At 39.3% G+C, this 25,314-nt stretch overlaps 1 protein-coding gene across 8 annotated transcripts in view; it reads right to left on the bottom strand.

The window, feature by feature from the left end:
• Positions 1 to 25,314, bottom strand: part of FRY (FRY microtubule binding protein) — a 429,617-nt gene that overhangs the window by 156,648 nt on the left and 247,655 nt on the right. For all 8 annotated transcript variants that reach the window (XM_087865212.1, XM_087865211.1, XM_087865207.1 and 5 more), the window contains 4 exons: positions 10,156 to 10,295; positions 5,795 to 5,885; positions 5,489 to 5,568; positions 5,293 to 5,373 (listed from right to left, as the gene is read on the bottom strand). In XM_087865212.1, the coding sequence (XP_087721338.1) occupies positions 5,293 to 5,373; positions 5,489 to 5,568; positions 5,795 to 5,885; positions 10,156 to 10,295 (392 nt within the window). The remainder of the gene's footprint in view (positions 1 to 5,292; positions 5,374 to 5,488; positions 5,569 to 5,794; positions 5,886 to 10,155; positions 10,296 to 25,314) is intronic.

The raw sequence follows: 25,314 nt of genomic DNA on the forward strand, positions 1-25,314 counted from the left end.
TCCTTCAGTCAGGGAGAAGATCCAGGGTTATTTAGACCCTCTCAAAATGGCCTCGCTTGTAAATTGAGCATGACAAAAGCTCCATTTCCTCAGGCTGGGCAATTTCCAACATACTCGCATACCCCAAGGGCCTGATGTATCTCTAATTGTAAGCATCCGAGCAATACCATGGGCCTGCTCCTTCTGACAATGACAGCAAATCATGCCAAGAAACAGTCCTAATCCATTTCCAGAGTTTTCGATTGTTGTTTCTTTTATACCTTTAGGTTAATGATCATTGAAAAAAATATTTCTACACTGTAAGAAAATCTAATAATGAAAAAATTCAAATCAAATCTAAAAGAAGAATAAGCTTTTCTACATGTATGGGATGTTACAACTAAAAAGACACAGTCCACAAGGAACTTAAGGCATCTGTATCGCTTAACAGTAAAATACTAGTAGTTAATAACATTAATTACAACAACATTATCATATAGGATCATAAAAAAGAGTGGATCCTAAGAGGCTGGAAAATAGTAGCAGATCTGCGAAGTACCCAAGGTGGAGGAACATACACATAAAAGTTATCCCAAATATTTCTGAAACGGCTGGTTAAAAGAACAAGGGAAGCCTTGTAAAACTCATTGCGTTTTGCTTCCTGAGACGATCAGCCTGAGATTCCACATAGGTGAAAAAGTAATTAGGAGCAAGGCATGATTAAAGAGGGTTATTATGATTATAAAAGTTAAAGGCCAACTAACAGAATCCTGGAAGGTTGAAACAACTCTTGACAGCTCAAGGGAGAAACCTGAGGACAAATAAAGTAGGCGGTAAACATGGAGATATTGTTTCACCAGAAGGCAGTACAAGAGGGCCATGATTGGCAAATAGGTGTCAGAGACTTGGTGACAGCTGGCCACTTTCTCGTTCTTGGCTCGGGTGCAGGAGGTTATGTGGTGCTCATTTGGTAATAATTTGTTAACACTCTATTTTTCCAAAGCAATTTACAGATTTTTCTTCATGATTGCTACGTATATCTCACAGTAAAAGAGGTTTTTAAGAGGGCAATGGAACAGAAAATAGAAACCCCAAATTCCAATGTCATCTTTCTTTTCTACTTCTCATAGAGTAGGAAATAATCTGACGCCGAGGACGGCGATGATGACAGCTACAAGCAGACATCCAAGGCCTACAATACGCCAAGCAAAGTTTGGCGAACCCTACATTTCATCTTCGCGATCATTCAGTCCTCACAATTTATGCAGAGTACTGTTATTACACCCTTTCTACAGAAAAGGAACTTGAGGCTGAGATTTCTAAATGTGATAAAGTCGCACAGCTGGCAAGTGGCAGAGCCAGAATTTCAAGCCAAATGTCTGGCCCTAGAGTCCCTACGCTTCCTCTCTGCTAGGTTATGTCTGGCCCAGTGGTTCTCAAAGTGTGGCCCCCAGATCAACAGCAGCATCACTGCTGGGGAACTTGTGAGAAACACTCATCATTGGCCCACACCACACCGACCGAATAAGGAACGCTGGGGCTGAGTGCCGGGACTCCTGTTTAACAAGCCCCGAGGTGATTCTGCTGTGCTGAAGTTTATGAAACACTGGTCTAGACCAGGAATCATGATAAGGTATATCTGTAAGATGGTTTATATTTTATGCACATTATACTCCTTTACATTTTTACCTTTGCAACAATCCACTGAGTCAGGCAGTGAACACATTTCCATTTTACAAATGAAGAAACAGATGTGGAAGATGAACATGACAAGACTCAAACCCAGGTCTTCTGACACAAATTCCAGGAATTTCCACTATATTCCAGCTGCCTGACATTGTCATGAACTATGAAATACAGTCACTGCCCTAAGAACAGTGTACAGTGTGATTGGGAAGATGAAGCAATGCAGAAAAGACCATGAACCATGTGAATAATTACAATTTTAAATATTAAATAATAAGATAAATAATTATCAAATATTATTTATTAATAAAACAATCATTATAGCTAATCATTTAAATTATTAAATATTATTTATAATAAGATTAATAATAATCATAATAATAATTATTATTGTTTATGAGGTGTGTTCACCAGTGCCTGACCCTTTGCTAGGATCTTGCTGATCCTTCTGGCAGGTGGAATGGCCAGGCCAGATCACTTTCTCACATTTCACATTGCCTTTTACAAGAATAATACATTTAAAGAGGCTCCAGGGCATAGGAGAATGAAAGGGCTCTTCCCAGCTAGATAATTAATGGAGATTTCTGGGGATTTGAGTTGAGGTAAAGGCTGAGTCTTTAGGCAGTGATGATAATGGGTGGGAAGCAGAGATGGCGTGCAAAGCAATGGAAGGGACACTTTTAATCAAGATTATAAAAATTTATTAATTCTCAACTGGATTTTTAAAAATTATATTTTTATTCAAGTTACTTCCAAACAGTAAAAAAAACTTACCAAGGATTTTAATTTTAGAAATGTGAAAGCTTAAAAGGAAAAAGTGATCTTGTAGGTTAGAGTTATATTGTTTAAAGAACATATGATACTTAGGGAAGTTTGTTTTCTATCCCTCATCCATGACTAAAACAAGGAGCGGTAGGAGAGGGCAGGTTACTTGTATAACTAGTTCAACAGTCTCAGGAGTGGGTGGCTGGCAGTCTATTTATTTCTCATTGAAGAATAAATATGGCTATCTTTTACTTTTAAAAGTCCCAGATGACATAAACATACTATTTTAGTATTAAAAAAAAGCCTAAAATCTATTTTTCTGTAAAATAATTTTAGGGAAAAATTAATTCATTTTCAATGACTGTGCCTTTAGTGTTTCACGCTGTCTTTAGTAAACACAGTAACTAAATGATTACTCAGTCTTTGGTACACTAGAACATCCATATAAAAATAAATTGCTTTAAAATGTTCAGTACATATTATAAAAGTCAGAGTTTTAAAATATATACATTATGATTATATCACATAAAGAGAAAGCAATTTTGAAAGCTATGAGTCTTAGAGGCCATTATCACTATATAAATAACTATACCAGATTTTAACCAAAGAAACTTACCTTAAAAAAAAAAATCAAACTTTAACTTAACTGACTTTTAAAAAGTCAACACTTTGGGTGAATATCACTAAATAGCAAAATTTTTTTCCCTTAATGTTATTAGGAATTAAGTGCATTATCATTAGTAAGATCAAAAATAGTGATTTTGCTAAAACTTAAAGACTAAAACTAAGCATTAATAACTAAAGTCATAATGAAGAAAATATTTCATATGCATTACCACTGGGAGCTAGATGTAAAGTCCAAAATTAGAATTGTTATATTACTCGAGTTTATTAAAAAAAAAAAAAAAGATAACCACCCTGTACTAGATAAGCATACATCCTTTCTTCCCCCCCCCCCCCCCCGAGAACAAAGGAAACAGTACTTTTCTAAGGCAATGACAAAGTAATGTTTCTGGCATACTCACAAAAAGGAAACAATGTGATAATTTGGATTAGGACACCAGTTTAAGATTGTACTATCTATTAATAAAGGTTATCTATACATTGACTGGTTGAGAATATATCATTGTGATTACCATACTCTACTGTAGTTACTATAAGAAGCCACTGACCAAGGGGTTCTCTTATGACTGGAAAGCACTGGAGCATTGTCCAAATTGAGACCTTTCATATACCCGACTATTGCAGAATTGGGACAAATACTGACATCATGGAAATTAAAACAAGCCATGGTTGGCAAGAAAACACTGGCTTGGTGGATCATGTAAATCTGACCTAATATGGAAATTCCTATAACCTCAGAATGTGGCTTAGTTATGACATTGTTTTTCAGTTCGTTCACAACCAACTCAAAATCACTATTGCTAAGGAAGGTGATTCTACAGGAACCAATATTGTGAATGAATAGTGCACAAAACTAAGAAAAACACAAAAAGCCATTTTTGGCAAATTAAATCTTCCAAATGATAGTATAAGAGAATTGGACTGGGATAATTACAGAAGGAATTACATAGGAATTATATAGGAATACGTTGAGAGTTTCAGGATTTGACACAAATGCCAATACTTCTGTCCTTCAATTGCAATAGAAAAAGATGTATTGGGCTTTGTTTTTCTTGATGATTCATGAACCACGATTATGACAATGGGTTGCCATAGAAGTGCAATATAATCTCATGCAAAATGGCCCAGATAACACTACGGTTTGGTTCTTACAGACGCTTTGGCTACTTTTTCTTTCCTCTCTGTAGCTGCCAGGCTTTGAGCTTGATATTTCTCACTACTATCAGTGTATCTACCTCTCTCTCCTCTAACACTAATGTTTTAGGTTAGAAAAAATATGTAGCAGAGATGAATAGATAAACCAGGTTAAATAAATCACACCGAAGTATTTTGGGGGTCTGTTTCCTGAGTTCTTGTTTCTGTTTTCGCTAGGTAAGGTTGCTGAGTAAGTACTTTCTACAAAATTTTGTTTTTTGATAAATTGGGCATTTCCATGCTATTGAGTTAGGAAATTCCATCTCTTGGAGATAAAAATCTCTTTCTAAGCATCACATTTCACAAGCATCAGGGCATCACTGTTGCTTTAATTTCACCTCTTGGCCTAGATTCATAGTTTGTCTCTGGCTCATTTTGCCTAACCTAGGCGTTCAGGATTTTGCCTGATTTGCCTCAGGGATGAATAAGATGAAGACGGGTGAATAAGGTGTGACATCACTTTTGGAAGAAGTATATTATTGCTAATAGTCTAACACCACTTTGTTCTAGCCTGCTAAGTAGTGTTATGGGGCCAGATAAATTTAGCAATGAGAACTTTCCCCCGACTTGTTTCCATGACAGAGTCTGGGACATTTTTAGCTCAGCTGAATTAAGTAAGGTCTATAGTAGAGGGACAATTTAGAATGGAATTTTCCCATTCACAGATGATATATACCGTATCTACCCACTCATGGAATATAGAAAACAGCACTTCTGAAACCGGTAAACTCCTTTGGAATATTTGGGCAGAGAGAAAAGAAACTTGGTTAGTCCATTTCTTTCTTTGATGCAGTAGTCTGAAACTCATGGACTCCTGGTAGGACCTGGCCCAACTGCCAGGTAAAAAAGATAATGGAGAAAACAACTGAAAACAGACTTGGTATGTGCCTCAAGAGGGCTTTTAGTCAGTTTCAGAGACATGGCGCCTATAGCCATAAGGACCCAAGCTCTCTGCTAGCTCACACACAGCCCCTTCCTGAGAGCTGGGCTGGGCTGCAGAAGAGGCACTCGAGCTCTTCTAGTAAAGGACTGACGTACACTTACTTAGCTTGTGCCAACACTCCGATGACTTCCGCATACAGGTCTGCCACAATGTGCATATTGCCAGTGTTAGGACCAAGGTACCTAAGTAAGATATGATCGGACAAGTGAGGGATCCCTGGTCATCTAAAAAGAGCACACTTGTTTAAGATTTAAGTACCCAACTTCTTCAAAATTCTAAAGAGAGAAATTACTTTACCCTTCTTTGTACTTAAAGTGCTTGAAAGCCAAGTTAATAACATCATGTATGAGACTGTCTATTACAGGATGAAGTGGAATCTGAAAAGGGAAAAAAAAGAAGATGGCTTTTAATCTGGAAGGAAAAAATAAAGATCAAGTCAGTAACAGTACTTCTGGTAACTATATACGGCCTTTAGCAATCAATAAACATAATTCACATGACCCAGGATTTGAAATACATGAACAATTTAAAACTTACATTTTAAAAACAGAAGTAGTTTTCAGATAAATCTTATCTAAAAGGAACATTAAATTACTGACCTACCTGTTTCAAAACTTCTATTAATACTAAAGAAAAAATAAAATCAATGGCGAGGTCCCGTCTTTCCATTAAATAATCTCGCTGTTGTTCATCACTGTAAAATTTAAAATATTCACATTCAGTGGCATTGAAGATTATTTTCAGAGTGATACAACTCACCAGACATCAAGGGCTCATTCTCAATGAACTGCAAACCAATTCTGCTATTACGAGGTTACAGTGGTAAATATATGCTAATGCTTATTATCAGTGAGATGTAGGGAACTCACATTACATCAGGATATTTGACTTCAAATTTCAACTTCTCAACCACGTCAACTTGAGTAGCTACTTGTATCTACAACCCCATCCAATGATCTTTCTTTCTTTCTCTTTCTTTCTTTCTTTCTCTCTTAATAAAGGTTTTATTTATTTGCGAGTGAGAGAGAGCGCACAAGCAGGGGAAGGGGAAGAAGGAGAAGCAGACTCTCCACTGAGCTGGGAGCCCGAAGCAGGGCTTGATCCCAGGACCCTGGGAGCATGACCTGAGCTGAAGGCAGATGCTTAACCGACTGAGCCACCCAGGTGTCCCTCCATGGACTTTTCTAAGGTGACTTCCTGGAATTCTATCATCTGTAGAATGGATACAGACCCAGGGCGGGGCTGCCATACTGGAGGTGGATATTGACAAGCTCTTGTGAAAGAAGCTACACAATGTAGGAAACAGTAAGGACAGAATATGATTATCAGTGACAGCAGGACTACAGAGGGTGGAGAAAGGTTAGGAATCACTTTTCTTTTTTTGTTTCCATGCCTCTTTCCTCCTGACCTTCTGCCACTTGAGATTTATGAATTAAGAAGTGAAGGGGCAGTGGGAGAGAGAATGGTTATACAGCAGGCGGAAGAAAGGTAGGAAGAGGCAAAGGGGAGTCATCTGAACTCACTCAAAAGTTAGGGAGCAGAATTAGCACTGTCAGAAGGACAGAAATGTCCATCCACCCCCACCCCCATCCCCACCTCGGACCCCCAGGTGTGGCTTATTGAACATACTAACTGAGGGCTAAAGTGGAATTGAAACAAGAAAGACAAATGACATGACTGCCGAGACCCTGGCACAGAACTGTGGCTAAGAACGCTGGCTTTGGTGTGGAACAGTTCTGGGTTAAAATGATGCCTCTTCTATTTCCCAGTAATTGCTCCATCTACAAAATGGGAATAATAATAGTAACTACAGGAAGGTCTGCTTGAGTATTAAATAAGATAAAGTGTGTGATGTATTTAACATAGTCTCTTGAATACGGAACTGCTCAATACTTGCATATTAAGGAAAGGATGACCAGATTTGGGCTTGTCAGGCAGGCATTTTTGAAATAAGTCAAGAATATTTTATCTTATTTTTTAAAATCTTTTTTTAAAGATTTAATTTATTTATTTGACAGAGAGAGAAAGAGAGCAAGCGAGAGCACAAGAAGGGGGAGCAGCAGGCAGAGGCAGAGGGAGAAGCAGGCTCCCCACTGAGCAGGGAGTCTGACATGGGACTTGATCCAAGGACCCTTGGATCGGGACCTGAGCTGAAGGGACACACTTAACTGACTGAGCCACCCAGATGCCCCAAATCAAGCATATTTTAAATACGGAATATTTTTCCCCTTAGTCAAAGGGAATGAAAAGAAAGTTGATATTCAATATCTAAAAAATAACTTCTGGAGAAGCCCTGTAACCCTGAGCAGGTCAAATGAAGGCTGCTGAATGACAGAATGGGTCAGCAAGGGAAGTTGCACTGTAACTGTCAAGGAGAAATGTATGGACAGGGTAGGAAAGCGTTCACTCAGGTTCATTGTCAATTAGTCCGGCCAAGAGGAAGAACACTGGCCCACACCATCTATCTGAAGTCCTTCAAGACCCACTAGCACTGGAAAGAGCTTCTGCCAGCTGGAGGAGAGGAAAACACATGAAATTCCATTAAAAAAAGAGAACATTCACAAGTCTGACCTAGAGATTATATCATGGAATAAGTAAATAAGAAGTTTGAAGACTGAAAGGAAAGAGACCTTTCAAAGATGGCCAGCAGCAGTAGACAGAAAATTGTTGTGCTGGATGGCCAACAAGGGTCTTTAAAAGGGGCCAGAGGACCTTGAGAAAGTAGCAGTTCTTGGCAGGGAAAAAAACTTTAAACCCCTGATTCTCTTTAATAAGTCAATTTATGCTTTCAAATAAAAGTAAGACCTATACTTTTCCAATAGTGAATTCAACTTTATTGCTGGTTTGAGGTCTAACTGCCAGGAGCCGGCAGCATTTGACAAATTTATTTGGCAGTCAAAATGTTGATGTTATACTAATCTTAGAAATCGTAACCCTAGTACACATCTGTCACATTTGACTGTTTTCGGTTGCTTATGCTTCTCTCTAAAGTTCCCCTTTTCTTTTTTTCTAGTAACAGAAACTCGCATTATTACCTACATCGTGCTCTAGACGCTCTCATTTTTTTGGCTTTCTCCCAAACACACATTCTTATTTTGAACTTCCAAAAGCTAATTAAATGCTGCTGAGTTGAATTTCACTGTTCTGATGCCGTATTTGATCTTGGCTATTACTCTGATCTCCTAAAAACAATCAGTAACCTGATTTTTCAAATATTATTTTCAATCCATAAAGAAATAAATTCATGAAAAATCCAGTTTTAGTAACTACATTCTGACAAAACAGAGAAACAAAACCAAAACTCAGTTAATTCAACGCACTAAAAAGGCCCCATTCTTTACCCCCAAGGAAAAGTTTAATATCTGTTTATAAACTAACATGCAATATGGGAAGAATAATAAAATGATACCATTAATTATTTTTTTTAAAAAGATTTTATTTATTTATTTGAGAGAGAGAGCACAAGAGGGGGCAGGGGAGCGTTAGAGAGAGAAGGACAAGCAGATTCCCCACTGAGTATGAAGCCACACATGGGCTCAATCCCCGGACCCTGAGACCATGACCTGAACCAAAGTCAGACGCTTAACCAACTGAGCCACCCAGGTGCCCCTGATACCATTAATTAACTGATCACACAGTCTGAACCATTTTCAGACAGATTTAAGATTTTACCTTTGAAATCTGATACATCAAAAAATATTTGTAAGAAGAGACTGCTAATTAGTATGGGGTTTCTTTTTGGGGTGATGAAATGTTCTGGAATTAGTGGTGATGGCTGCACTACCTTGTGAATATACTAAAAACACAGAACTACACACTTGAAAAGAATGAATTTTGCCATGTGTAAATTATATCACAATAAAAATTTCCCTCTCTTCAACTAAAAAAATGATTTAATATGAAAAAGTTATTACTATCTCTCCCAAACAAGATGATAAATAAATGACTGAATCTTGCATAAACTCGAGCATATTATAAAATGAAATTAGAAGTTTGGATGAAATGTAATTCATTTCATGACACTGAGAAGTGGATATTTAAAAAAAAGCATTAGACATGTCAAGAAAAATGAGAGATAAATCACTCACAAGAAGTAGCTAATATCTGATTTTCTGAATGATTCATTTCAGTTTACTCTCTTTAAAAATGCATAATCAATTCATATGGAGAAGTCTGTTTTTAAAATAATTTTTAACAGGTAAATACAGCACACTTTCTTATATTTGCTTATATTTCAAACATATGAATTACATATATTTACATAAACATTTAGGGGATGCACATTCATTTGACAGTACAAGAATCTTAAATTTTATGGTTGCTAAAGTGTTTCTGTAGCAGCAAGTTCCACTTTTCAAATCCATAACAGAAGGGGAGCCCTGAATAAATAAACAAAATTCTCAGCTGCAAGGGAAGTTCAAGATGGTGTAATCTGACTTCCCTGTTTTGCTCGAGAAAGTATAGAGAGATGGTGAGTTGCCCAAGTCACAGGGCTAATTCATGGCAGCTCCAGACCTACTGCCCGTGTCCCGCCCCGCCCTCCTCCCCACTCGGGCACCCTGGGCACTCAAGGTTACTAGCAAGGATGAGGCAGCATCACGCAGGGCCTGCAACAGCCCTTCTGCTTTAGGGGATACACTGGAGGAGACACAGCTCAGGAAAGAAGCAGATGAGAGGGTAACCTAGGGCTCTTTACACCTGCCCCACCAATGTCAAGATAAGGCTGAGTATGTCTTTTCAACCTGTGACAAGCGGCAGTGACTAGTACTCCCACTGCTAGACAGCCCCTCTCCCCCCACCCCCCACAGCACCTGCTAGCATGTGCAGGCAGATTCAGATGATGCATAAATCCCATTTTGACTCATGTTTCTGGAAGGAAGGAAGGAAGGAAGGAAGGAAGGAAGGAAGGAAGGAAGGAAGGAAGGGAGGGAGAACCTCATAATTCCTACACACAAAAAATATACCTTTTTGATTTATTGCTTGTTCTTGGTCTGTACTCATGTGATTCATCCTCAATGCCATTTTGCCTTTTATACCAGTCAGATAACGTACGCAGAATGGAAGGCAGGCAGTACTCAGAAAGAGAGCTCATTGAGCTGATGACCTACAGAGAAAAACAGGTGATAAAAAAGCTTTGGCGGCCCTGCCAATTACTGAGAAACTTTTCATTTCACAAATAACTCCAAGCTATATGCACCACAAAATCTTCTTATTTATCACATCTTTCCTTTAATAATCTTTATTAGTATATTCCCAAGGGCCCAAATCTCTTAATGTTGACAGATGTTCTTTATATTATAATTTTGTGGTTCAAAAAAGTTAATTACTTTGACTTCCTTTCATTCCAGAAATCAGATGTTAATTGCACACAGGCTATTCATGGACCACAGAGAAATTATTTCCCACACTGTCCAAGAAGTATAGTGCCTTGTACTCCTTAAGTCTCAAAAATGCTTGTTGTATATATAAATATATTAATTAACACAATTACATTAGTCACTTAAGTGAAATTAAAAAAAAATCTAGCTCCCAAACAAATAACCTAAGTGGTAATACAATGTATGGGTTTCTGCCAATAATCATTCATCCACTCATCTGAGTTATGCCTCAAATTAGACTCAAGACCTGAACCAGTACCAATAATTTCCTGTGTATCACCTTAAAGGCAAACTACTGCTCTTTTTTTTTAAACAACAAACATATCTTTGATAGATGAGTTATTTTAATTTCCTTATCTGGAACGATTTGTGATCTTTTATTAATTATCATGAGAAAATTAACCCCAACTGATATCTCATACCACGTGCAAAAATTAATTTAAAAATCATACTATAAAAATTTAAAACTCTAAAGCTTCTGAAGAAAACACAGGAGAAAATCTTTGTGACTCTGGGCTAGCCGAGGATTTTCTAGGTAACACACCAGGAACAAACTCCATGACAATTTGATACTGAACGTCATCAAAATTAAAAGCTTCTGTTCTGGGGATAATTCAATCAATCAAGGATGGTTCGCTATTCACAAATCAATCAACGTGATACACCACATTAACCAAATGAAGGATACAAAGTCATACGATCATCTCAAGAGATGCAGAAAAAGCATTTGACAAAATTCAACATCATTTATGATAAAAATGTTCAATAAAATGGGTTTTGGGGGAACATACCTCAACATAAAAAAGGCCATACATGAAAAACCTACAGATCACATCATATTCAGTGGTGAAAAACAGAGCTTTTCCTTTAAGATCAAGAACAAGACAAGGATGTCCATTGTTACCACTGTGTTACAACATAGTACTGTAAGTCCTAGACACAGCCAACAGCCAAGAGAAAGAAATAAAAGGCATCCAAATTGGCAGGGAAGAAGTAACGCTGTCACAAGTTAAAGACGGCATGATACTATATATATTCTAAAGACTCTACCAAAAAACTATTAGAAGCAATAAATGAGTTCAATAAAGTCACAGTATACAAAATTAATACACAGAAATCAGTTGCATTTCTCGACGCTAATAACAAAGTAGCAGAAAGAGAAATCATGAAAGCAATTCCATTTACAATTATACCAAACAGAATAAAATACCTAGTAATAAATTTAACCAAGGAGGTAAAAGACCTGAATCAGATAACTATTAAGATATTGACAAAAGAAATTGAAGAAGACACAAAGGAAAGATATTTCATCTTCATGGATTAGAAGAATTAATATTGTTACAACGTCCATACTACCCAAAGCAATCTACAGATTCAATGCAATTCTTATCAAAATACCAACAGCATTTTTCACAGAAGTAGAATAAATAATACTAAAATTTGTATGGAACCTCAAAAGGCCCCGAATAGTCAACGCAATCTTGAAAAAGAAGAACAAAACTGGAGGCATCACAATCCCAGATTTGAAGATATACTACAAAGCTCTAGTAATCCAAACAGTTTGGTACTGGCACAAAAACAGACACATAGATCAATGGAACAGAATAGAGAGCTCAGAAATAAACCCATGCATATATGGTCAGTTAATCAATGACAAGGGAGGCAAGAATACAAAATGGAGAAAAGACAGTCTCCTCAATAAATGTCACTGGTGTTGGGAAAACTGGACAGCTACACACAAAAGAATGAAACCAGACCACTTTATTATACTTTTTCACACAAAAATAAACTCAAATTAAAGATGCCTAAATGTGAGACAGAAAACCATAAACCTCCTAGAAGAAAACACAGGCAATAATTTCTCTAACATCAGTCCTAGCAACATTTTTCTAGATAGTCTCCTCAGGCAAGGTAAACAAAAGCAAAAATAAACTAGTGGGACTAACCCAAAATAAAAAGCTTTTGCGTAGTGTAGGAAACCATCAACAAAATGAGAAGGCAACATACTGAATGTGAGAAGATATTTGCAAGTGACATATCTGATAAGAAGTTAATATCCAAAATATAGAAACAAACTTACACAACTCAACACCAAAAACTCCCCCAAGTAATCCAATTAAAAATGGACAGAGGACCTAAACAGATTTTTTTTTTCTGCAGAAGACAAACAGATGGCAAAGAGACACATGAAAAGATGCTCAGTATCACTAATTATCAAGGAAAGGCAAATCAAAACCACTGTGAGGTAATACCTTAAATGGGTCAGAATGACTAGAATCAAAAAGACAAGAAATAACAAGAGTTGGTGAGGATGTTTCATGCACTGTTGGTAGGAATGTAAACTGATGCAGCCACCAAGACACGGAAGCAGCTCAAGTGTCCACCCACAGAAGATGTGGTATATATACATACAATGGAATATTACTCAGCCATAAAAAAGAACGAACTATGCCACTCGCAACAACATGGATGGACCTAGAGAGTATGATGCTGAGTAAAATAAGTCAGACTGAAAAAGACAAATATCCAATGATTTCACTTCTTTGTGGAAACTGAAAAACAGAACAAAACAAACAAAATGGAGAAGGAGACCCATAAATACAGAGAACAAATCGATGGTTGCCAGAGGGGCGGGGGATGAGCAAGATGGGTGAAAGGGGAGTGGGAGTCACAGACTTGCAGCTAGCCGATGAAGAGGTCACGGGGATAAAAGGCACAGCATAGGGAATCTAGTCAATGAGACTGTAATAGTGCTGTGCCGTGACAGATGGGAGCCTCACCTGTGGTGAGCACAGCAGAATGTATACACTCATGGAATCACTATGCTGTACGCCAGAAACTAATGTAACGGTGTGTGCCAACAATACTTCAGTAAGAAAATAAAGAGCTTCTGCTTTTAGGAAGATACTGTCAAGAAAGCGATGAAAAGATAGGCTGTAGACCCGGAGAAAATACTGGCAAACACCCCTCTGATAAAGACTTATAAACAGAACATGAAAACCTATGATGAGAGAGGTTTTAGCTACCTCATTCACCAACACAAATTCACAGAATTTCTTACACGCAAATTATAACCCCCAGTGCCGATGAGACAGTGATTAAATAGGCATGCTCAAACACTACTGATAGATGAAAAAAAATTGGCATAACCTATCTGGAAGGAAATCTGGAAATGCAGATCAACAACCTAATAAAAAGGCATTCTCAATAAGCCCATTCTTGGGGATTTATCTCAAATACATAATTAGAGGTAAGAATGTTCAGGACAACATTACATATTATATAAAAAAGGGGAACAACCTAAATGTCCAGCTATGTGTAAACGCCTCAGTACAATGTGGAATGTGATGTAGATTACCTCTGAAACCATTAAAAATCACAGTTCAAAAATATTTATGACATGAAAATGTTCATAATATGTTAAATGGAAGAAGAACTAAAAAATCATCCAATCGGTAAGATTCCAACTCAGCAAAGACACGACATCAATATGCACATACGGAAAACGCAGCTAGGAGGAGATACACCGACATACCGAGCGTGCACATGGCAATCAGGAGTTCTCAGGACAGAGAGCTCGCTAGAGGGAGAGGCAGGTGGGAGTTCAAGAGACAGGAAGGTGGGATTTTGTAGAAAGGGTAGAAACAGGAGATAAGCGTTGAGAAAAAAGCTAAGCAAAGACTCAAAGGCAGGAAGCCTATGGTGATGAAGGTGTAAAATAATCATTCACAATAATTACAGTGATTAATTTAATAAAGGTTTTGAGTGAACTGAGAGAAGAACTATTTGGCTGCTGTAGGGACTGGTATACCAGAGTCAAGAAAAATACTGTTGAAAATTTTAAGCTGAAACTCAATCATAGCAGATACTTAATGCTAGTCCGAAGAATTTCAGTGTTCTTCTCTAGAAAATGGGAAGCCCTTCAAGATTTCTGAATAGGAAAATAAGCCCACTGACATGCTGAGGAGGTTTAATTCAGCAGTGATGTGTAGGCTGGACCAAAGGGGCTTGCCAACAGGGGCGGTTAGGAGCGCACGAACACATGCGCGCACACACTCACACACCACACCCACTCACACACCACACACACCACAGACACACACACCACACCCACACCCACTCACACCACACACACCACAGACACACACACCACACACTCACATACACGCACACACATACACACACACCCACTCACACTCACACACCACACACACCACAGACACACACACCACACCCACTCACACTCACACACATACACTTGAACTGAACAAGGCTATTGCAACAGTTTCAGGCACACAGTGATCAGGGCTTGAGCCGGGAGGTGGCAGAAGAAATGGAAAACCTTAGTTAACTTAAAATGTTTCTGTCGTTAAGCAGGAGAGGCTTAACTTCTTTTTATAAAGGAAACTAGAGGAATGGGAGCTGAAGTGCGTTGTGTCAATGGGACTTTCCACTGTCAGCTTTAAAAGCAGCTGTAAGATTGAATGGAACAATTATGCGTTCTTCCCCAGATTCTCTTTTTTAAGAGCCTTATTTCTTGTTCTCCCTTATGGTTATGGTTATAAGTACATCCATAAAATTGTATGCTATCTTTACCTCTGGTTTAATATCAGTGCAGAAATAAATAGGCTATTGCATTCTGCCTGCCCTGTGAACATAATCACCAGTTTTTTAAAATTGAAAAATACCTAATTATTTTTAAATGGCCCTCCCCCCACACTGTAGTGTTCACGGCCACAACATATTTCCCCTTTGTTCCTGTGGATACAACAGCGGGAAATCTGGGGATGAAAGCAAATTATGGCATGTCATGGAGGTAATTTACTAATTCTCTCTAAAGTTACCCCAGCACAAGAAAGGGTGCTTCTACAATCACCACCATCTCATCTCATATTTTGAATTGGGAAATGAAAGGGGTTCCTCTCAGAGGGGGAAAATCAGAATTCAGAGTTCCTCACCACGGGTTAATTCTGCCTTAATTATTGCCAATGTAATAAAATCCCCAAACATCTATTATATTTCAGTAATTTAAAAATATTTGGGTAAATCTGGATGAGACTTAAGGAGACATGATGACTAAATATAATGTGGTATCCTAGACGGTATCCTGGAACAGAAAGGAGCTATTCAGAAAAAGAAATAAAATGCAAATACAGAATTTAGTTAATAAGGTACCCATGTCGGTTTCTCAGTTGTGACAAATATACATGGCAACGAAAGGTGTTAATAAAGGAAACGGTGTGGGGAACACGATAATGGCATTATCTGTACACCTTTTCTGTAACTATTCAAAAATAAGAAGATTCAGGGGCGCCTGGGTGGCACAGCGGTTAAGCGTCTGCCTTTGGCTCAGGGCGTGATCCTGGCGTTATGGGATCGAGCCCCACATCAGGCTCCTCTGCTGTGAGCCTGCTTCTTCCTCTCCCACTCCCCCTGCTTGTGTTCCCTCTCTCGCTGGCTGTCTATCTCTGTCGAATAAATAAATAAAATCTTAAAAAAAAAACAAACAAAAATAAGAAGATTCTTTAAAAAACACTTGTGTGGGATATTTCCATGCTTCTGTTATTTACTACAGACCCATAAAGGTGATATAAACCTATGTTTGCCTCCTCATTATATCTGGGTAGAGCACACAATGTTTAGCTACTTACACTTACTTAGGTGTAACCCACATGCTCCACAGAGAACTCAATAGCATTCTTTAAACCCCAGCCATAATAATTTTTCTACCCATTAAAAAGTCACCTCGAAGCCATTCTTGGTAGTCTCTCTACTAGACATACTTTCCATGGCAAACACAGTGAGACCATCTTAGAAGAGATGAAAGGTCAGGATGGGGTGGATGTTGTGTTTTTTCCATCTCTCTGTTACTGCCCTTTTGAGTCCAGGCTTTCAGGAAGGAAGGGTGGAATCTGCAAAGACCTGGCCCTCAAAGCTCAGGAAGGGAGGAAGGTCTAGCTGGCTTCTTGGTTACTCAACTCCTTCATTTACGGGAAACAGAGCCAATGGCGAGATGAATTCTAGCTCTGTGCTGCTGCTGACAGGGGCAGGCCCATTTACAAAGATGTGCTTGTTGCATTTAAATGATCATATTCTTCCATCATAGATGAGCTAGGTACTGAGATGAAGTGCACAGAATCGCAGAACTATTTCATACTGGTGTTTGCTTTTTAGGGGGCGAGAGGGGGATACTGAATGTACTTTGCAAATGTTTCTTGATGTTTATTTTGGCATTTTATGTACAAATAGGCTGAAAGAGACTGTCCATTATGCTGTAGGTAAGATATTAATTTTTCATAAGCATTTTATTATCCTTGCTGAATGCAAAGAAGGAAACTTTACTTAAATATTTGAATAATTACTCAGTGGAGTTACTCCATAACTTACAGTAATAAGGCTGACTTGTCCTGAGTGGTGCAGTTCGTGAATAAATTTTAAACTAACTTCATTGATAGTTTAATTTCTCAAACTAGTTCAGATGGCCAAGTACCTGGGGGTCAGGGTACTGTCTATGTAATGCCAAAAAGTGCTGATTTATTAAAGTAATTCAAATGCAATTTTTTTTTACTTGATCATATATCATACTAGTGCTAGATAATCTAGCATTCAATCAGTGGTGACAGATACCAAAGGCTAAAGAACAGTTTCTTACAAAAACTTAAAATTATATAAATCTATGTATTAAATATATTTTTTCCTGCAAATTAGGAAAAGATCTGTATTATTTGACTTGAATATCTTAGTCCATTTTAGGGAACGCACAGTTCCACTGGAGAATAATTTAAGAAACACAGAATAACACTAATATGAATCCAATGCCAGTTAATTTGGTTTTACTCTTGATTGTTTATATTTTTCATTGATACATTTTTTTTTAAAGATTGTATTTATTTATGTGACAGAGAGACAGCCAGCGAGAGAGGGAACACAGCAGGGGGAGTGGGAGAGGAAGAAGCAGGCTCCCAGCCGAGGAGCCTGATGTGGGACTCGATCCCGGAACGCCGGGATCACGCCCTGAGCCGAAGGCAGACGCTTAACGACTGCACTACTCAGGCGCCCCTCATTGATACATTTTAAATAGATTCTGACTGAATTGTAGCATGAGAATCAGTTGTGAAGCACTAGAATTTCATCTGCTTCCTTTCCAGAAAAATTATTGCTACCCAAGACGGTAAAAAATTATTTTTGTTCTATGATAGAGGTATGGATTTATTTTACCATGTGTTTCCTATTTATAGATGGCATTTTTAACAGACTAAGAAACTGAAGTGCTACAAAAGTATGTAAATATCCAACATCTAGAGGAAAACCCCAGTAGAAGTTACTTAGTATGTCTGAGCAAATTATCTGGAATTTATAGAGATGACACTAGTCAAGAATATGTCACACTGGATTGCAAATAAGCTGCAACTTAACTCATGTTCTCAGAACCCCCATGTGATGATTGATCCTTCACAAGCCCCATTTTCCTGATCTCATTAGTGTATTGGGAAGAGCAGATAGCCTTGAGTTCAAGGTACAGTTCTGCCCTTTATTGGTTGTGGAAGCTTGGGCGTGTCCTCTTCTCTGAGGCTCTGTGTTTCCAGCTATAAAACAGGACTGAAGAATACTTACCTCACTGGGTTTTTCTGAAGAGTAAATGAGATACCCTGAAGTGTGGGGCACATAACAGACCTTCAAAGATGTCTATTTCTATTTTCCTCTTCCATTTCTAAATGTTGAAACTGAAGCCCAGACATAAAAAATTTTTGACTTTGAGAGATCATAGGCTAAGTTAACGACAGAACAAATGATAGAAATTACTGATGGAACTTTACTTAACAGAGCTGATATTATTTAAAAAGAGAGAGAGAGAGAGAGAGAAAGAGAAAGACCCACCTGTCTCTTACCCAAGCACAAACTACCAGGGCCTCCATTAGAACCCTGGGAGCTTGGTTTGCGTTTCCACGTTTTTTCTGGCTTCAGCAGATGCAAACGTGGGGCCTTCCAAATGCTTTCTTGTTGAGGGGTCCGAACAATGCCTGTCCTACGTAAGTGCCATAAGAGAAACGGAGGGAGCACGGGGTTTGCTGCAGGCAACAGCTCACTCTGGGAAAGGACACTGGGATAGCTACTATCCCAGAACTAGAATCAATGGGTTGAATAAAACCCATTACTGTGAGCCCAACTTATGTACACACCAGCCTCTCAGGAACTGCAAGCCTCTGAAAACACCGAGCCCAAATGTAAGTGAAGAATGGACACAACCACTGGCAAAGGCACAGGGGTAAGCTCTAGTATTTCATTCAGCACAAGAGGGTTCCGTGAAACACACACGGGCCTCATTTGATTCTGCTCTCCCCTCCCTCACTAAAGGATCTGCCCTTCTTCTGGCCAAATTCTCAATCAGCCAAGCATTGGTGATGCTTCCTCTTCGTGCCTCACTTCTTCCTCTCCGACACCTGATTTCTGTTCTTGCCACCCACTCAATAACCTTCATATAAGACATCAGAAAGGGCAAACCTACTGGCCAAGCAACAGACCTTTGTAGTCAGTCCCCCTCAAGTCTCCTGAGTAAATGAGACTCTTTCTCAGGCTATCCTTGAACTGCTTCCCTCCTCAGGATTTGGTGATGCTTCCCATGCTACTTACCCTATACTCTCTCGTATCTTCCATATGGTTACTTAGGCAGTGCCAAAGTATTCACCTGTGAAAATAGGGGTTTGGATTCTAATTCTGGTTGTTCTGGCACCAGCTCCTTCGGGGAGTAATCATACTTTACTACACAGAGAGGAAATAACTTCCACTTAGTATATGTGACTGTTTTAAGAAACAAAGTCGAGCAATACTTCAAATAGAAAATACGATCGTTTGTGTCACATAACTTATTGCATGTTTAGGTCATTATTAGATAGAAGCAAAAGTCTAAAACCAAGGGCGAACTTGGTGAGAAAGCACATGTAAGAAACGAAAGCAAGCAAGCAAGAAAGCACACGTAGCTGGAGGTATATGAAATGACAGCGACTCGGTGATTCCTTTATTCAACAGCCACGATTTTCATCCCTGTGTGTAAATGTAGCGAGGGTCTATCAGTAGCTCGTCCACCACGTGAGGGTTACACACTTCCTCAGGTGAGGCTTACTCTGGAGTACTGTTTCCCCCTGTTTAAAATGGGTTCACGTGATATCTCATTGCAACTGGTCCCATTTACCCCCATCAATGCTCATCACAGGTTAGCTACGGTTGCACCTGAGAATCCAAAATAGAAAGCTTTGGCCTTTATATTTAAAGAGGAGATCTGTACACTTTGATAATGGAGGAAAGTCACTTGCAGTTAAAAGGGGGAGCCCACCATGCGCCCCATTCATAGGAAACCCCGCCCCCCGCCCCCCAGACCACCGATAGGGAGCTCACCACCAGTACCATGACTGTGTTCCGTCTGGCACACTGCCTTCTCACTGACGTGTTGCCAGCATAACCTAGCTGCGAAAGTCAGTCTCTTAAACTACGTGATATTAATCTATCGACTATGAAAATGCATTCTATATGTCAACGAATAACATCGCAGTGAAAGCGTTTCTCAAAGCTAGTTTCCAGTGAGCAACTGCTGATCTCTCGTTCCTCCGTGAGGGTCTCCACCCGGCTGCCCTCATGGCCCAGCCCTGCCCTGGAAAGCTGCATCTTCTGAGGCTTCTCGCATTTTCTTGGCGGCCACCTTTTTTTCTGGGCACTCTTCTGCGGATCCCACTTCCTGATCCTAAACTATGTTTCCCTGGGTATTCTTCACGCATTTGCTCTGGTCTCTAATCCTTCAGTGTCTGTTGAGCAACCCCATAAATGAATGAGCCCCAGTTATTTCTCCTGAGATATCCTACCCTCCCTGAAAATTAAATACGTGTAAAATGATTTATAACCTCTCCTCAAGCCCCGCATTTCTCTGTTGGAAGCACTTTTTATCCATCCGAGAGAGTCCGGACTTTGCGGTGTGGCTCCTTCGGCCCCGGAGCAATGGGCTCCGGTGTGCTTGCCCCGCCTCAGCCCCGGCCCCTCCACCGTACTCTGCTCTCCACAACTCAGCTTCTTTGTCCACGCAGCAACTTCCGCCTGGCATGACCCACCCATTTCATCTGGCTAACAGATAGCTTTAAAACGCGACTGGGCCCCGATTGCTTCCGGTGACACACCTGTCCACCTGCCGAGCGCCGTACTGCTCCCTTGCCTGTGCTCCCACAGCACTTGAAATGGACCTCTGTTACAGCACCACACTGGGCTGTTATTTGTTGGGGTGTCTGTCTTCTTCCTGGGATTGAGCATTCCTTGAGGGCAGGAACTCTATCTGACTGCTTTTGTAACCCCAGAACCTTGCACAGGTCCCGTATGCTTGGCCACTCCGTATTTACTGAATTGAATAGAAATGCTTCCAAATCATGGTTAAAAACCACAGTACTTTTTGTTTCTCCTTCTCTCAACCAATATTGATTCTTCTTAAACAGTTTTACATGTAATTATTCTTTCTAGTTCCACTGTCTCCATTTCTGTTTGGGCACTTTCAGTCTCAAAACCAACACCCAAACTCCCCAAATGCCTCTACACTTCAAGGAGCTCTTCATTCATGAACCCTGCTACCTCGGGGTTAACATCAAGTTGTTACTTTGATCAAACTGGTCTTGGTATATATGAGACAAAGCCCTTCCCCCGCACACACTGCCGGTAAAGTCTCCCACAGTCTGATCCCTTCCTACCTGGTCTCTTCCCTAACCCTCCCAGCCAGTAGGAAGACTGTGTCTCAGTAGAAAACTATGCATTGCTCAGAGCTCACCTCTCTAGGGGTTATCTAATTTGAGTCTGCGGGAGCTCTGCACCTTTTAGTGCCTTTGAGCTATTTTAAAATTGTGCATATGACAGACTACTGATAGCAATGCCAAAGATTCTTGTCTACAGACAGAACAAACACTGCGCAGCTGAAGGTTCAATTGACCTCACTCTCCCACTGTTGGAAAATGCCAGTTTTGCGTCTGATTGTGCATTCATTGCAACGTTTCTGACTTATAAATGGGTCCCTGTTGGGGTTCTGTTCTAAACTGGTTGTAACTTCCTCATTAAACATGAGTTAAATAAAGTCTCTCACCTGTGTTCATTTTACATTTCTATGAGAGTCACAATATCGCCTCTTTTTGAATATTATCTTTTAACAATACACATCTTCTGTCTCAACTAACAGACCTGTTCATCAGCCCCCAAAGATAACTTGAAATGTCATTTCTCTGTTCAGGGCCTTTGCAGAATTTCCCATCCTCTTTACCATCAACACCCAGTAAAATCCTATTGGTTCTATTGTTTTAGGCACCTGATAAACTATGTCCTCTTCTAGAAAGATTTTTCTAGCCATCTGGCCCTGAAGTGTATGTCTTCGGTTCCCTGAAATCTCACAATGTTTACTGTCTGCACCATCCATGTGGCATTTCTGACACACGGGGGCCCCTGTCAGAGCTGTCTGTACACTGCCTTAAACTCTTTCAGATTGAAGCTTCTGGAATGCAGGGTCCTCATCCTTACATCTCTTTGTCCCATACAGAGCCTTGTGTGTATGTATATAAAATACATACTAGTATTTGTATGTAAATACAATATGTAAAGCAGTTACTAGCAGTATTTTTCTTCCACTAATACTGAACTTAAAAAAAACCAATCCTGCTTAGACAGCTTGTCATTTATGAAACAATAGGGCTTTTTCCCCCAGGTCTATATAAAGAAGGTACACACACACACACACACACACACACACACACCTTTTAATAAATGTTTGCTAAAACATAAAGAACTTCACCACTGGGATAATTTTTCACTCATTCTACTCGAAGCCATGACAGGGAATTTAGGCATTTAAAATAAATTAGTGGTCGTATACATTTTCAAAATGTTGTTAGAAATCTCTTCCACCTTTAAAATTCTCATTACTGGTATGACTTTCCCACTAGCAGGGACTGAAACCATCGCTGGCTCCCTAGTACAGGGCAAAGTTTGCTCTCCTGGGGCTCACACCATACTTGGCCCTTCCACAGTGAGCTCACTAGCCTGAGGTTATAATTTGTCTGCTCATATTTCTCGTCTCACCCATTAGATTGGGGCCCCCCAGTGCAGGTACCATGTTTCCTTCATTTTATTTCTACAAGCTGGCATAATGCTTGGCACACAGCTGCCACATAGGGGGTGCTGTATAAGAATGGGTCAAGTTCATATTCATGAAATTTGTAAAAAACAAAATTCTGGGAATAAGGGTATAAATTCCAAGCTCTGAAATATGTAAAGCAGTTACTAGTAGTATTTTTCTTCCACTAATACTAAACTTAAAAAAAAACAATCCTGCTTAGACATCTTGTCATTTATGAAACAATAGGGCTTTTTCCCCCAGGTCTATCCTATACAGGGTTAGATTGTAATTAGATTAATTAAAAGATATGAAGCCAATGGTTATTTATATATAAAGAACATATTTTAAAATTCAAACTGTAAAATCAACAAATTCTAGGAATATTTCACAGTGAAAAAAAGAGGTATACAGAACTGTAAACATTATTTATTGGGCATTTGGTAAAAACTCTACTATATGATATCTAGCAAAGATAGGTAATACCTAATATCTAGTCTACTCTTATTTATAAAATATCTGATTTATTTCTTTTTTTTAAGTAGGCTCCATGCCCCATGGGGAGACCAATGCAGGGCTTGAACTCATGACCCTGGGATCAAGACCTGAGCTGAGATCAAGAGTTGGACATTTAATGGACTGAACCACCCAGGTGCCCCAATAAAATACCTGATTTTTAGATGGACAAATGATTGCCCAAAATAAAATTTCCCAGTCTTTCCTACAGCTATCTGTGGTTATGTGATTAAGATCTCACCAACTGAATATGAGCACAAGCTGTTTTTTTATTTTTTCCCTATAATCCTTTTTCTATTTCTCCTTCCTGCTGCCTGGAATACAGACATAATGGCTGAGCTCTAGAAGCCAAACTGGACTAAGGAGATGAGCCAAACACAAGAAAACAAAAATAATATAAAGATACTAGACTGATTTTCTTGGTATTTCTTGAATGTGAGAGAGAAAGAAACTATCTTGTTCAAGTCACTGTTATTTTATGGGTCATTTGCAGCCAACCCTAATCTTAACTGAAACAGGATCTGAGATCCCTTACCTGTTGAAAACTCGCCTCTGAATTCTCACCACTTTAGTTTTTAGATTTAGAAGCACGTTATAGAGTAAAAAGCACTGGCTTTATAGTCCAAACACGTGGATGCCAGTCTGGCTCCTTCAGGCTTTAGTCGTATAGTGTTGGGCAAGTTCCCTGAGACTCATTCCCATGAAATGTAATACAGAGATGATGATGGTGATGATGATGATGGTGATGATGATGATGGCGGCTTCTTCTTGGGGTTGTTGGAAGCAGTGAGTGATGTCAGTTGAGATCATGCATGAGAAGGGGCTTCATAAATTATTAAGTTTACATGATTTTTTTTTTTTTTTGGTTTCTATTTCTAGCAAGAGAAAAATGAATCATGGGCTTGTTAAGTGGAGGAATAAACAGGACCACCCGGGATCAGGCACTGAAAGTGCAGAAGCTCGGCGTTCTCTAGTCTATCATTCATGCGAGTGACATTTAAAAGGAGGAAACTGATAAAAATGTTCTCTAAACAGGGACCGGCTGCATACCGCTCAAAGGAGGTACTTAGCCTAGTGCCTGTCCTATGGTAAGTACTACATGAATACCCTTTCTACTGTTACCACTGCTCCCACGATCATAGCAACAGAGTCTAGACATGCAAGGTGGCCTCGCCAGCATGTTCTTTTCACATGGACGGACCTCTGTGTGAATCCAAATTACAATCCTACTGCTTGGTATTAGAACAAGGGGAATTATATAATCTGAATGTTTAATATCAAAAGACTAAGAGAGCTTGATACATCCATGGCATTGCCAATGGAACCTCGATTGTTATAATTTGCTGGCAAAACAGTAAACGGGCACAGGTGGACCAATTTCCGTCAAGTTTCCTTATGACTCGGGAGGCTTGCTAGCTCTTAAAAGTGATCTAGACTTGTAGGCTGCCTTCTCTCCTGGTTCATGTGTAAATTTATGACAATGAGGAGAGGATAATCTACTGTGTCTTATTTGAACGTTCTCAGTGGCCATCCTACTACTGATTCACTCATAAAGTGTCTTTAATACAGAGGGCTGCGTCACGGAGCAGGGCTGCTCGGGCATTAGCGTGTGCGTGGGTCACCTGGAGGTCCTGCTAAGCTGCAGAATCTGATTCGGTCAGATCTGGGGCAGGGCGGAGATTCTGCACTTCGACATTCTGTGCAACAAGGTTAAAAGTAGTATAGCTAATTAAAGTGGCAAAGTCAGGATTTAAGCCCAGTCTGTCTAATTCCAAAGGCTATCCCTTTGCCACAACGCTGAAAAGCAGAAACAGAGGGCTGACTTACAAGTGGGAAATTGTGTTTAAGCCAACTCATTTGGGATAACGATTCTCTGCCATGTTAAAATTTAGAAGTACTATTTTCCCAGAGAATAAAGAAAGATACACATTAAGCTCAAGAAAAATAAATTTTGTTTTTGAGGAAAGGACAGTGATCTCCTAGGACAGGAATATCTAGGATAGAAATAGGACAGAATACAGACAGAGAACATAAAATACAGTGAAAAATTATGGACAACGGATGATAAATATTTACATTCTTTTTTTTTTTTTAAAGATTTC

The sequence above is a fragment of the Ursus americanus genome, chromosome 10 (assembly GCF_024610735.1).
Source record: "Ursus americanus isolate L20-20 chromosome 10, mUrsAme1.1.p, whole genome shotgun sequence".
In the NCBI taxonomy this organism is placed as follows: domain Eukaryota; kingdom Metazoa; phylum Chordata; class Mammalia; order Carnivora; family Ursidae; genus Ursus; species Ursus americanus.